Raw genomic sequence first — 12,137 nt, 5'->3', positions numbered from 1 at the left:
CGATGCTATGGATGTGGGGGTGTTCATTATTGAAACAAATGATGGCCATTTCCTGTGTATATCATTATCAAACATGATACAAATCATGTTTTGATACAGCTGTTTTGGAATTCCAGTTAAAGAGTTTAGCCTTTCTTTCTTTCTTGCCAGTTTGTGTCACCGCTGTTAGTTTAAAATAGTTTTTTTATGCACTGAACAGCAAGAATATTATCTCTGCAGACATCATACTGTCGAAGTTTCAGAAATAAAGAAAGAAAGAAAAATAAAGAAACATTAGTATTGGCTACAACTTCACTTTCCCATCTTGATGTCACTACGACATACATAGGCAAAGGAAGCTTGCTAGGAGGCAAGCTCTCGGCGGTCATTTCTCTCAGACAAGAACCCTAAATTAAAGCTGAAACAACTTTATTTACACTCTGTTTAGCAAGATTTTATCAGAAAACCAATCAACTCTGGTAAACCAAAACAATATTTGAGGAATAAAATGTTTTAAGTGCAACGTTAAATGCACTTATTTTTTAAAGATAGGGCTTGGAAACCTAATCCACTCAGCTATTCAGTAGGATGTTAGGTATTTAGTCAATGTGCCAAATTTTTTGGAGGGACGCACAATTTTTCATTCTCTTGAAGAGTTTGGCTTCACATACTGTAGTTTGCTTAGAAATACAGATGTATCTTATCATTAGGACATACTTAAAAATGCCTTTTGAATGCATGCCAAGTTGCATATTTGCATGCAACCAGTTTGTGAAACTGTTGCTAGTTTGTTCAACAATGTTGCTGTGCAGCAACAGCACTTCCTTTATACTTTAAACATTATTGCATTTCTGTATATTGCATTACTGAAAGAAAGAGAACTTGCTGAAACAGGGCAATGAAAAGTTGAGAATGAGCCACACAGAGACAGGAAACTTGCTTTGACACAGCTACTGAGCGGTCGCTTCGCTCAGACCAGACCTTGTTTCACACTCTCTGGTTACATCTCAAGACACAATCAGCAAAATAGGCAGTTGACAACTCTGGTAAGTCATGAGAAACTTTTCTTACAGAAATATTTATAAAATTTGTAGTAAACTGTAGTTCACGATAACAGGACTGTATTTGCAAGTGCTAAATTAACACTGTGAAGTTGGTCTTGTACATCGATGTTACAGGTTGGGTGACTATGAGAAAGTTATGTTAAACAACAAAATCACTCCAAAATTGCATAGAACAAATCTGTTTTTCTAAGATCTAACCAAGGATATAATATACCTGAAGAGAGTGTGAATTACCAATTCCATTCGTCGTTTCTACTTAGAAATCTACGGTCTGTCAAACACCTCAAATGAGTGCCTGTACTTTGTGGAAACAGAAATGAACTGCCCTGACATGAAAAACAGCACATTTCTTTCTCTGACTTTAGAAAGAGAGCTTCCACAAATGACAGACTAAGCTATGAGTCAAATCTGCTGTTACACTGCTCTCTGCAAGGGGGAACGACCTTGACCTTGTATAGCCCCAAAAATAACAAAATATGACTTTATTTTAATCTGAGCATGATAGAAGGAAAACAATATCCATTTGAGACCAGAAATGTTTTTATTAAAAGTCCTAATTTCAGATCGATTTATTTTAGTATGTAGATGTCAATGAAGTTGACCGTGTAAACAGTATGTAAAACACTACTACCCCTTTACACAGAAATATTTCAAAATTCTCTGAAAAAATAAGATTGCTTTGGTTTCATGGTCGAAACTGGTCTGCTCTGCAGATATTTGCATTCTATACTTATACATATTTTCAGTTTCATTACTTCAAGCGTCTGGAACCCCATATATAATTTAGATATTGGTAAGTAGTCAATATTAGATTGGATTCTTATCCTTAGTACATATTTAAACCCTTTGATATATGAATTATTAAACCATAAAGGGGAAAAAAATACTAAATGGAACACGAAGAGAACGGGATTGACGGGATAGTTCACCCAAAAATTTAAATAGTTATATTTTACTCACCCTCAAGTTGATCTAAATCTGTATAATTTTCATTCTTCTGTTAAACGCAAAAGAAGATATTCTGAAGAATGTTGGAATGTTGAAAGTGGTGGTAGACATTTTGACTTCTATAGTATGGAACCAACATTCTTCAATATATATTTTGTGTTCAACAGAAGAAAGAAATGTATACAGGTTTGTAACAACATGAGTAAATGTTGACAAAATATTCATTTTTGGGTGAACTATCCCTTTAAGGAAATCATGCATGGGGGCTTAGACATCCGTTCTTGAATGGTTAGAAATTCCTTTTAATAACCTCAACTTTTGTGGATGACATGAATCGCCTTGTAAAGAAATTGAAATGCCTGCTTGTTTTGCTGTGAAATTATTTCCACTCACAGATACTGATGCAACAAAAAGTTTGCTTCTACTAGTTTATGAAACTGTTGTTACTCCAAAACAGTTGCCTCAGCATTTTACACTACGCAGGAAGACACACTTCCTTGTACACCGCAAACACTGTTGCAACAAGTTTATACTTCTTCCCTCTTCTGGAGAGTGTTGTAACATGAGTCAGTTTTAGTTTAGCCAATTAGAAATGTGTCGCCAAAGTGAAAGCCCTGCTATACATGACAGTCACATTTCTGCAGTGATATATCAATGTTGTTTCTGTTGCAGAACTGTTAAGGTGAAACTCTGAACTCTGTTTTCATAAACTACGCAGCAGCTCTGCTTGTTAAAATACCATGACATTCAAAAACAGTTCGTCAGTCGTACATCACTGCGGTGCTTCAACTCAGGACCTGGTGGCATCCGTCCTTCCTCCTATACTCATCATTGAGCTGCTACTCGGCCTGCCTGGCAATGTCATGGCACTGTTTATCTTCAGCAAAACCCTTAGGACTTGGAGGGCCAATGTCATGTTCCTCTTCAACCTGGTTTTGTCTGACCTTCTGCTTCTCATCAGCCTACCCTTCCGCATCGACAACTTCATGCGTGGCGAGAGTTGGATATATGGAGATGCCTGGTGTCGGATCAACCTATTCATGCTGTCAGTCAACCGATCAGCTAGCATTGCCTTCATGACCGCTGTGGCTGTTGACCGGTACTTTAAAGTGGCCCATCCACATCACAAAATCAATTACATAAGCACAAAACAAGCAGCCGGGATTGCCTACTTCATCTGGGCTGTTGTGATATCCCTGAGGATCCCATTGCTGGCCAACAAACTTCTGGATGAGAAAAGCAACATCTCTCATTGTAGGAGCTTCAGTAACTACGAGAAACCATCTCTAGGTATCCAACTGCATTATACTGTGTTTGTCTTAGAGTTCTTTCTGCCTTTATTACTCCTGGTCTTCTGCTCCTTGCGTATTGCATGTATCCTTCGTACACGCCAGATGGACAAGGACAAGAAAGGGAAAAGGGCTATTCGGACTGTCCTGGTGATCGTTGGGTTTTTTGTCCTCTGCTTCTTTCCCAGCATTGGCACAGGCCTGACGGCACTCTATTTAAAAAACTTTGGAGATGCTTATTGTGATGCTTACAAGCTCAGCAGTCAGTTGTTTTCTATGTCCATAGCATTTACCTATCTAAACAGTGCTCTGGACCCAGTCATCTACTGCTTCTCCAGCTCAATCTTCCGCAATTATTTGAAAAGTGTTGTCAACCGAACTGGAATGATGGAGCTACAGATGAGCCGACGGGCCAGTATGCCCAGTGGAAGTGACTGAGAGTGGACTGGGGATTGATGAGCATTAAACAGTGTACATACTGCTTATATACGTTTTTTTTTCCATTATAGTTTTATTTGAAAGGTTTTCTTTTTGATACATATACGTACTATTGTAATTTTTGTTACATATATTTTTATACTGATGAATAGAGAAGTTATATACTAAATTGTGTCATATACATTATTTTACTTATATGTAGTTAATATATGACAAATGTAAAATAAATAATGTCACAAGAATGATCATGATGAAAAACTGTTAACCGAATAAATTCTGGCTGAACAAACTCATGTGTATACATGTTGGATAGCTGATTGAATATTGGAGAAGCTCAATGAGTAGCAACAAACTTCTTGGCTTCCTTCCCCATAATTAAGTCCCTTGAGCTTTGCCAACTAAACAAAGAGAGTCTTTTACCTTGCTATATTAGTGATATTAATTAGAAATATCAATATCAAGTAGCATACTAACAACAAATGACATTTTCTTGTTGTTTATACATAATTCAGATTCTGTAAATGTATTTACTAATGGTCACATAGCAGCTGGAGCTGCAACAGCAATAATCAGCAGTCAATACCTGTTTTGATGCATTCACACAAATGCAGGCAAACATGCATTTATACAGGTTTTTAGAAATGCAGACACAGATTAAATTTGACTCCATTCATGTTGTCATAACTGGAACAGAAGGCTAGAGTGGAAGCAGAAGAAGGTCTCTTAACTGCCAGTGGGGAAGATTGCACTTGAAAGGTTCCCACACACTCTCAAGCAGGCAGGATGCACTTCTATCCTCAGTTATAACCCTGAAAAGCTACTTGTTTCTGTGAAAACCACAAGGGTTGATGTATTTTTGGAAAATATCAGTAATATTAATGCCTATAGAAATTAGTTTACTCTCTCTCAAAGTTGGATCAATAAATATTTTGTTATATGTTTTCAAAACGATGATTGTGTGAATACTGAGATGCAAATGGCTTTTGTTGTACTATCTTTGCAGTTAAGAGCCTTCAAGTCAAGAGTTAAATGATAATAACTGTCATATTTTTAAGAATGTTGGTAAACAAGCTGTTTTGGTGACCATTGACGTCCAAAAAAAAAAAAAAAACATGCTGAAAGATGTCTCATCTTCTTTTAGGTTAAGTCAGTCTGGAAATAGTGCTGGAACATGAGGGTGACTTAATGATAACAGAGTTGTTTGAGTTCACTCTTTTAACCAGTTCCTCTCAGTTAGCAGATACTCTTGTTTGTGGATTGATTGTAATTGCAAAGGCGAGAGATCTAACTAACTTATGTTGCGATAACATCTTGCTGAAACAGAATATGTTTAACTTTTAACTTCCTCTCTTTGTTCCTCAAAGAAAGTTCCTCAAACCTAAAAGCGACTGTACATTCGTGGCTTACATTGCTGCCAAATGGCTTCTCTTTATGCCTTCGATCTGAAACTAAGTTGATCACAACCATCCACTTGACAAGGTCTACACCACACACTGGAATGAACTCTAGTAATGTTTAGATCAGCTGACACTCCAGCCACATTGAAATAAATCCTCAAAAAATGTTTGCAAGATTTATTTCTAATACTATAGCAATTTCCTGGCAATCAAGTGGGGTAACCTTCTCAATTACCAACACCTGAATAATATGACAACACCCATAGTTTGCCAATAATAACACCTATACTTCCATTTTAAAGTTAAATTTAATAATCAATAATTTCCAATTTACCATTTTGTAACTGCTTGTGATGATTCAGACAGTAGGCTTGCTTGTGGTAACATTACAGTCTTGACGTCATTGAATTGCCGTCAGAGTTATATGACAACAATGGTGTAATGTCGTTATTTCTACAGTAACTTCCTGCTTAAACGTTTTGTGGCAACAACATTAGAAGTACACTATATTTGCACTTGTAGTGGGTTTCCACTTTTGAGATACTTATGTATGATTGCCATTTGTGATTTATGCATTTGTAAGCACATGCCACAAACAACACTAGTGTCATGGAATAAATTGACATGCATAAATTGACAAAATGTATACTTTTAATGCAATGTACTGCAAGTCGTTTTGAATAAAAGTATCTGTCATATGCATAAATGTAAGACTCTTTTAAATAAGAAACTATCTAATTACACTGTGCCTCATCAGTTTCAGATGAGTAATATCCAATAATTCATCCAAGCATACTAATAACCAATTTTTTTATGACCTTTCCACTGACACAGAACATTTTAGGGTCAATAAAATCAAGATTTTATTTGCATTCAGCTGGCTAGTTCCAATGCCAAAAAAACCTTGATGATTATTAAGCTAATTTAACAAGTTTGTAAGCAGAAGTATGACTTGAATCACATAATTCAACTGACAGATGCTAAAGATCTTTGTAACACTTTGTAACAAAACATATATATTTATATAAGATAAGTGGTAGATATAAGGTTATCAGAATGTTTTAATGAGATGGATGAGTCATATTTTTTGTGTACACTACCATAAATCATGTTCTTTGAATACATGTCAATTAGGATACACTATACATGCAGCAAAATAACAATTCTATACAGCCACATGTAAAAAATTTGAAAATCACAACTCAAACTGAGCTGTCAATTTTTCAAATAATTCTCATAAATCACCAACATGTGTTGGTGTTGTACATACCCACTACAGGGGTTAAACATGGGATGCTGCCATGGCTTAACCAGCAAGACTATCTTGGTTATCTAGCATCACTAGCTAAGTGTTGTTGCTGAAAGGCCAGACTATTCTTGTCCACCAGCAAGACAAGCACCAAACCAGCACCATCCTGGACCATAATGGGAATTTAGAAGGAAATAAATGTCTGAGGGCTCAAGAAATGACTCAAGATGGCTTTACAGTATTTGCTAAATTATTAGGCAAGTTGATATTCTGATCATATTTTTTTTTTATTCAAGCAAATTTTATCAATTCAAAACCATATCATTCTTAATTATAATCAAAATTACAATTAATTTTGTGTATTATAATTTATAGGTGGTATACAATTGTTTACAAGGGCTGTAAGTGAAAAATGCCTTATATTCCAATTTTTGTTTATTATTAAGAGATTTAAAGGGGTCATCGGATGCCCATTTTCAATAAGCTGATATGATTCTTTAGGGTCTCTCAATGGTAGTGTAAAAAACACCCTGTTTTACCCTGTCAAAATCAGCTCTGTTTTCAGCTGTTTTAGTCCATGTTCCTTTAAATGCTAATGAGCTCTGCTGATCCCGCCCCTCTATTCCATGGGGTGACCAGCAGACTGTAAACTTCAGCCGCAAAACTTGCTAACTAGCACATATTAGGAAAGGAGATTTGCAATGATTGCAAAGATAAAAAACACTCGCTGCTTCTTTTATCTTCTTGCAAAGATTTAAAAAAAAAAAAAAAAACTTCACTATACTCATTTCTTCTGTAGATGAAGCTGGATCACAAATGATTTGAGTGAACAAAGTAATTTAGGCAGATTGGGGATTGGCGCATTCCCTTCAAAAATTAAAGTAACATTAATCCTCTGCATCTGGGAGTAAATGATGACTGCTATGTTCATTATTACATCCAACAACAAAACACCTCAATCGCTTAATCTGAGACATTCTTGTCTTCCCCTGCACCGGAGTCGACAAAATGATGGACAGTTCACAGCTCACTCAGGGTGGGTCTAAGGTAAGACGGCCGTGTCAATCAACTATCGTGGGAGGGGTCTGTGCAGAACTACGTCATTCTGACAGGAGTCTCAGAATAGCCCGATTTGTGAAAGAGGATTTTAAAATAGGCAAAAAAAAACACTGGGTGGATTTTTATTATTATAGGGTGGATGTGTATACACACTTCCAACACACATGTGTTCAAACAATATGTAAAGTAAATTTTGTATCCGATGACCCATTTAACACACTAAAAAGTAAATAAATGAATGCCCATCAGAAGAATGCAATACTATAGAAATTGCAAAATTAAGGCATGACCACCGGGCAATAAATGTTCATTCGGGCAGCAGGGTTATACAAAAAAAAAAAAAAACTAAACAAAAACAAAAAAAAAACGGGATGAGATTTTTTTTTTTTTTAAGTTATTTTAGTGTTTTTATTGGAATCGACCTCGGGTCGCCACAAGCACACTAACCAAGGCAAGGAATCTTGAAATATGACCCCCATCATAAGAATCACAAGCTTAAGTGTTGTGAAATACATGAAGACTGACTTTTTTTAAAGGCTTTATAGAGAGATATGTTTAGGTTTGAAGGTTTGGTGGTGTTGGAGTTCTTCAAGTTCTTCCGGGTTTGAAGGGTGATGAACTCCAAAAGATGTTATTCTGGCTCAGTGATAATTGGGAGTTTCTTCCCAGGAAGAAAGGGAAAAAAAGCTAAGAAAGAGATCTGCTGAGATCCAAGGATCCTTGGTTGAAAGGAAAGTCAAGGCCGCAAGGCCTGGCACAAAAACTTAAGGGTCCAGAAGAGTTCTAGCTCACATCCTCCTCATCCTCTTAGGATCTAACAGAACCGCAGACTGGCGGGTCACTGATGTGAGAGTTTTATCTGCTATACAGGTCACACCTCTGGGGTGTCAAAGAGCCAATGGTGTCCTGAATTTTTGGAGGGAAGGTTTTACGACTCTTTGTCTCTGAACATGGTAATTTGCCTGGGTTTATGCACAAACTACTAAAGATTCTTAGGACATTAATATGGTACATAGGTATCAACATGTAATGTCCACTCTCAATTAGATCATCCGAAGACGAATTGATAGACACTAAGGCCCCGTCCACACGAATCCGGCGTTTGCGAAGAGTGAAACCGGTCATTTTTGAAACCGGGTCCTAGGGTGGATAAATTTGAAAACGCCGTTTTCACGTTTTCGTGTGGATGGCGAATCCGTATATTTTCTGAAACGATGACGTCATCAGCCCACGTCTCGCCCCTAATCAGACACCGCTACGTCACATAACAGCGACAACAACAACAACAATGTCAGATTACGTGCCTGTGTTCGTGCTGCAGAACCCACTGAGCTCATTAACTTTATTAAAGCAAAATCTTCTGCTTTGTGTTTTAGTTTATATTCAGCGCGCAAGGTTTACGCACATGGTCCAAGTCTTCTGCTCTGTTTTTTTGTGTATCTCTGTGGCAGAATTACAGCACCACATATTGGTCTGGCATGTGTACTACATCGTTTTCAGTCGGTTTCAGTGATTCTGTGTGGACGCAGATATTTCCTGAGATGACTCCGTGTTTACGGAATTTGAGGCAAAAAAAAAGATCGGATAGGGAGAGATCTGGCTTCGTGTGGACGTAGCCAAAACATGGTGCAGTTAAAGTGATTATTAACTAGTGATCTATCGTAAACATGCATAAAACAATATACAATACACAAAAACATATACAAGAACAGTAATAATATACGCAATGACCTGAAGATGTGTTCATTCAAAGAAAGGTTTTTCTATGAATTAATTAGAGAAGAGTCCATTTGTATGGCATAATGTCTCTTTCCTAAGGGGAAATGAAGTGAGTTGCTCTGCCCGCATTACTTTGAGCAATAAAACAAGTGTTATCAGATGGGTTGCCATGGAACCAGAGGCCTGTTCTGCCTTTCTTAGGTGTTAGATGCATTTCAGGGGAAGGGTTCACAGACCCTCATAGTTGGCCTTTTGGTTAGGTGAGGGGCATAAAAGATTATTTGTTAAATATAACAAATAGTTGTGTGTCTGATTGGTCCAAATGCTACACCTGAAAGGTTTGTCTAGCTCATTGTTAGTAACAGCTTAGAACATGATCCCTTGAACTGGTGCTGTACCTAAAAGTCACTCTCAACCTACAGTATTTGTCTGTATAAAAAAAAAAAACAACAACAACAGTATTTTAGCTTGTGATTAAGCCCTCGTTAACAATTATACATCATTTATAAATGATTACATACAAAATCAATGGCAGTTATTAAGATTTACATGGTTTGGAATTGATACAATGTGAATGGGAAAAAAATATGATCAGAGTATCGACTTACCTAATAATTTAGCTAGTTGCAAAATTGTGTGCGTAAAACTCTAGTTGCCTGTATAATCACCAACGTGTCAGAGTATGTGCACTGTTCGTCTAACCCAAGGTTCCTCAAATCTTTCCCTGGAGGTCCAATCTGCTGCAGAGTTTAGCTCCAACCCTGACCAAACTCACCTACCTGTGATTTTCTAATGATCTTGAAGACTCTGATTAGCATGCTCAGGTGTGTTTGATTAGGGTTAGAGCTAAACTCTGCAGGAGTGGGCCAGATTTGAGGATGCCTGATCTAACCGGTTTAAATAAACATTTTAAGATTAGTCAGCTACTTTATACAATGATTTTACTGTCCTAAAATGGTTTTGGGCATAGATTCATTCAGACAGAACCTCATGCCTGTCTCTTTAGCATATGTCTGATTTGATAATAAAAGCTGACACAGAAGTCAGGCTCATTCTAGGTCAGACTAATAACTGCTGATATGTAACTCTTGTGCATGTACATTTTCAGATCTCAGTTAATAGGGTCATGAAGTGAAGTTTTGAAGTCTATAAAGGCTGTATTGGTAATTTCTCTGCCATTTTAAGCGTGAGCGTGTGTTTGTTTCATGCTGGACCCATGTAAAAGTGAGCATGCCAGAAACAGCCAATGCTGTTTCTCAGTCGTCACCACGATGTCAGTGTTTGCTTGTTAATAACAGATATTTTGACACTCTAATTGGCCATTTCGCTCCCAGACAGTTTGGGAAGTGATAATTGGGAATGAGGAAGTGCGTTTATGCAGTTTCTCATTGAGGTGTGTAAACGTAGATTGGCCTAGGGGCGACTTCTTCCCCCTGCTCCGGACACAGCAGATTAATCAGATCTGCTACATTCAGTTATTTCCTCCAGTTGTGGCCACAGCACTAGCATAAAAATAACCTCAATATCAAATCTACTCACTCTCCATCATGTGATGCATTGTCCCACTATCAGACCCAGACAGAGCCAATAGAATCTTGTCGGTTCACAACTTGACACTGTGACTTAGCACAGAGCCAGAATGGAAACAAAAGCCCTGAAGCATATGAAACTATCAGAGCAGGTCTGAACCTGAACACCTGGGCCATGATACAGTGTCTGTTTATGGTTTGTCAAGTTAAAAGAAAGAAACAGAGATAGAATCCTAGAAATAGAGACTTATTATTTTTAAGCATGCATCTCAGAACAATAACGGAAATCATCTGTCATCATAGGTACATGTCAGCGCTTATTCTAAACTCTTGTGTATGTTGGAAACCTGCATTAACCAGACAAAGCGTGAATGTCACCCAGCTTCTGGTTTCCTTTTCTTCAGGACGCCATCTCCAGCTAATGTGATGAGAAGTGCGAGCTGTGAAAGACCTTTTGTTATCTGTTCTTGGCGAGGAATCGCATTGATGTCTCCTGACAGGAACAGCATTGGGAGGCCTAGCTAATGGCCCTGGGTTCAGAAATCATCCGCTCCTGAGAGAAAGAAGTGGCAGTATGAGCTCTTTAGCAGACCTGTTCTTGCTGCCTTTAAAAATCAATACAAGCAATTCTAAACAAACCCACACAATCTAATTTATTTAAATTCACCATCTCACACAAATACAAAGAATAAAAGAGAAAGACAGACAGAAAAATGGTTCTGGCATTACTTGAGTCAAGCAAGAAATGTTTCATTTCACAATCTAGAGCTTAGCTTATATACACCATTATGTAGAAAGCATAAATGGTCTTAAAAACATAGTTCAGATGACATACATCAGTATGTGATTTTGTAGGATTTTTAATCAGGCACTAAACAGAGTGCACTTTAAAGGTTGACCAATTTAATCGCTTTGGTAGACTCAAATCAATGGACATTACATTCTTGACTGCTGCTCATGATCACGCCACAATGTTGGAGTGTTGTTATGTGGTTGCTAGTGTGAGCTGAATGATTGTTGTGGTTGCTAGGGTGTTTTGGGTGGTTGTTAGTGTGTCTCTATGTAGTTATCACAGTGTTTTGGGTGGCTGACAGGACATTGTGGTTGGTAAAATATTCTGAGTAGCTGTCATTGCTAAAGTTTTCCAAGTGGTTGCTATGCGGCTGCTTGGATTTGTAATGCTATTTCTAGGGTTTTCTAGGTTGTAACTAGGTTATACTATTTTGGGTGGTTGCTATAGATGTTTGCTTATTGGGTCCCTGTAATGCCTTCTACAGATTGTGAGATTTTATCTATTTTTAGCAATCGTATAAGATCTAAGAACTAAAATCATTGTGCGATGTGCTGTATGTAGACTGTACAATGATGACACCTAATGCATTGTAGGATTCGAGGCAAATTAGAATAGAAAAATAAACATCGTCAGCATGTGTTAGTGGTAAACACATACCGGTATTCCTTGTCAC

General features: G+C 37.5%; 1 protein-coding gene across 1 annotated transcript; it reads left to right on the top strand.

Moving 5' to 3' along the window:
• Positions 1-375: 375 nt before the first annotated feature.
• On the top strand, positions 376-5,812 carry hcar1-3 (hydroxycarboxylic acid receptor 1-3). Its single transcript, XM_079437448.1, has 2 exons — positions 376-1,025; positions 2,664-5,812. The coding sequence occupies exon 2, from the start codon at positions 2,732-2,734 to the stop codon at positions 3,716-3,718; it is 987 nt and encodes a 328-aa protein (XP_079293574.1). The 5' UTR covers positions 376-1,025; positions 2,664-2,731; the 3' UTR covers positions 3,719-5,812.
• Positions 5,813-12,137: the final 6,325 nt, after the last annotated feature.

This window comes from Barbus barbus (assembly GCF_936440315.1).
Source record: "Barbus barbus genome assembly, chromosome: 16".
Taxonomy (NCBI): domain Eukaryota; kingdom Metazoa; phylum Chordata; class Actinopteri; order Cypriniformes; family Cyprinidae; genus Barbus; species Barbus barbus.
The sequence above is the reverse complement of the archived record's forward strand: the minus strand, read 5'-3'. Positions and strand labels throughout refer to the sequence as shown.

Bases quoted from the DNA above. Each gene is read 5' to 3' on its own strand.
- hcar1-3 (XM_079437448.1), top strand. From the start codon at position 2,732: ATGACATTCAAAAACAGTTCGTCAGTCGTACATCACTGCGGTGCTTCA.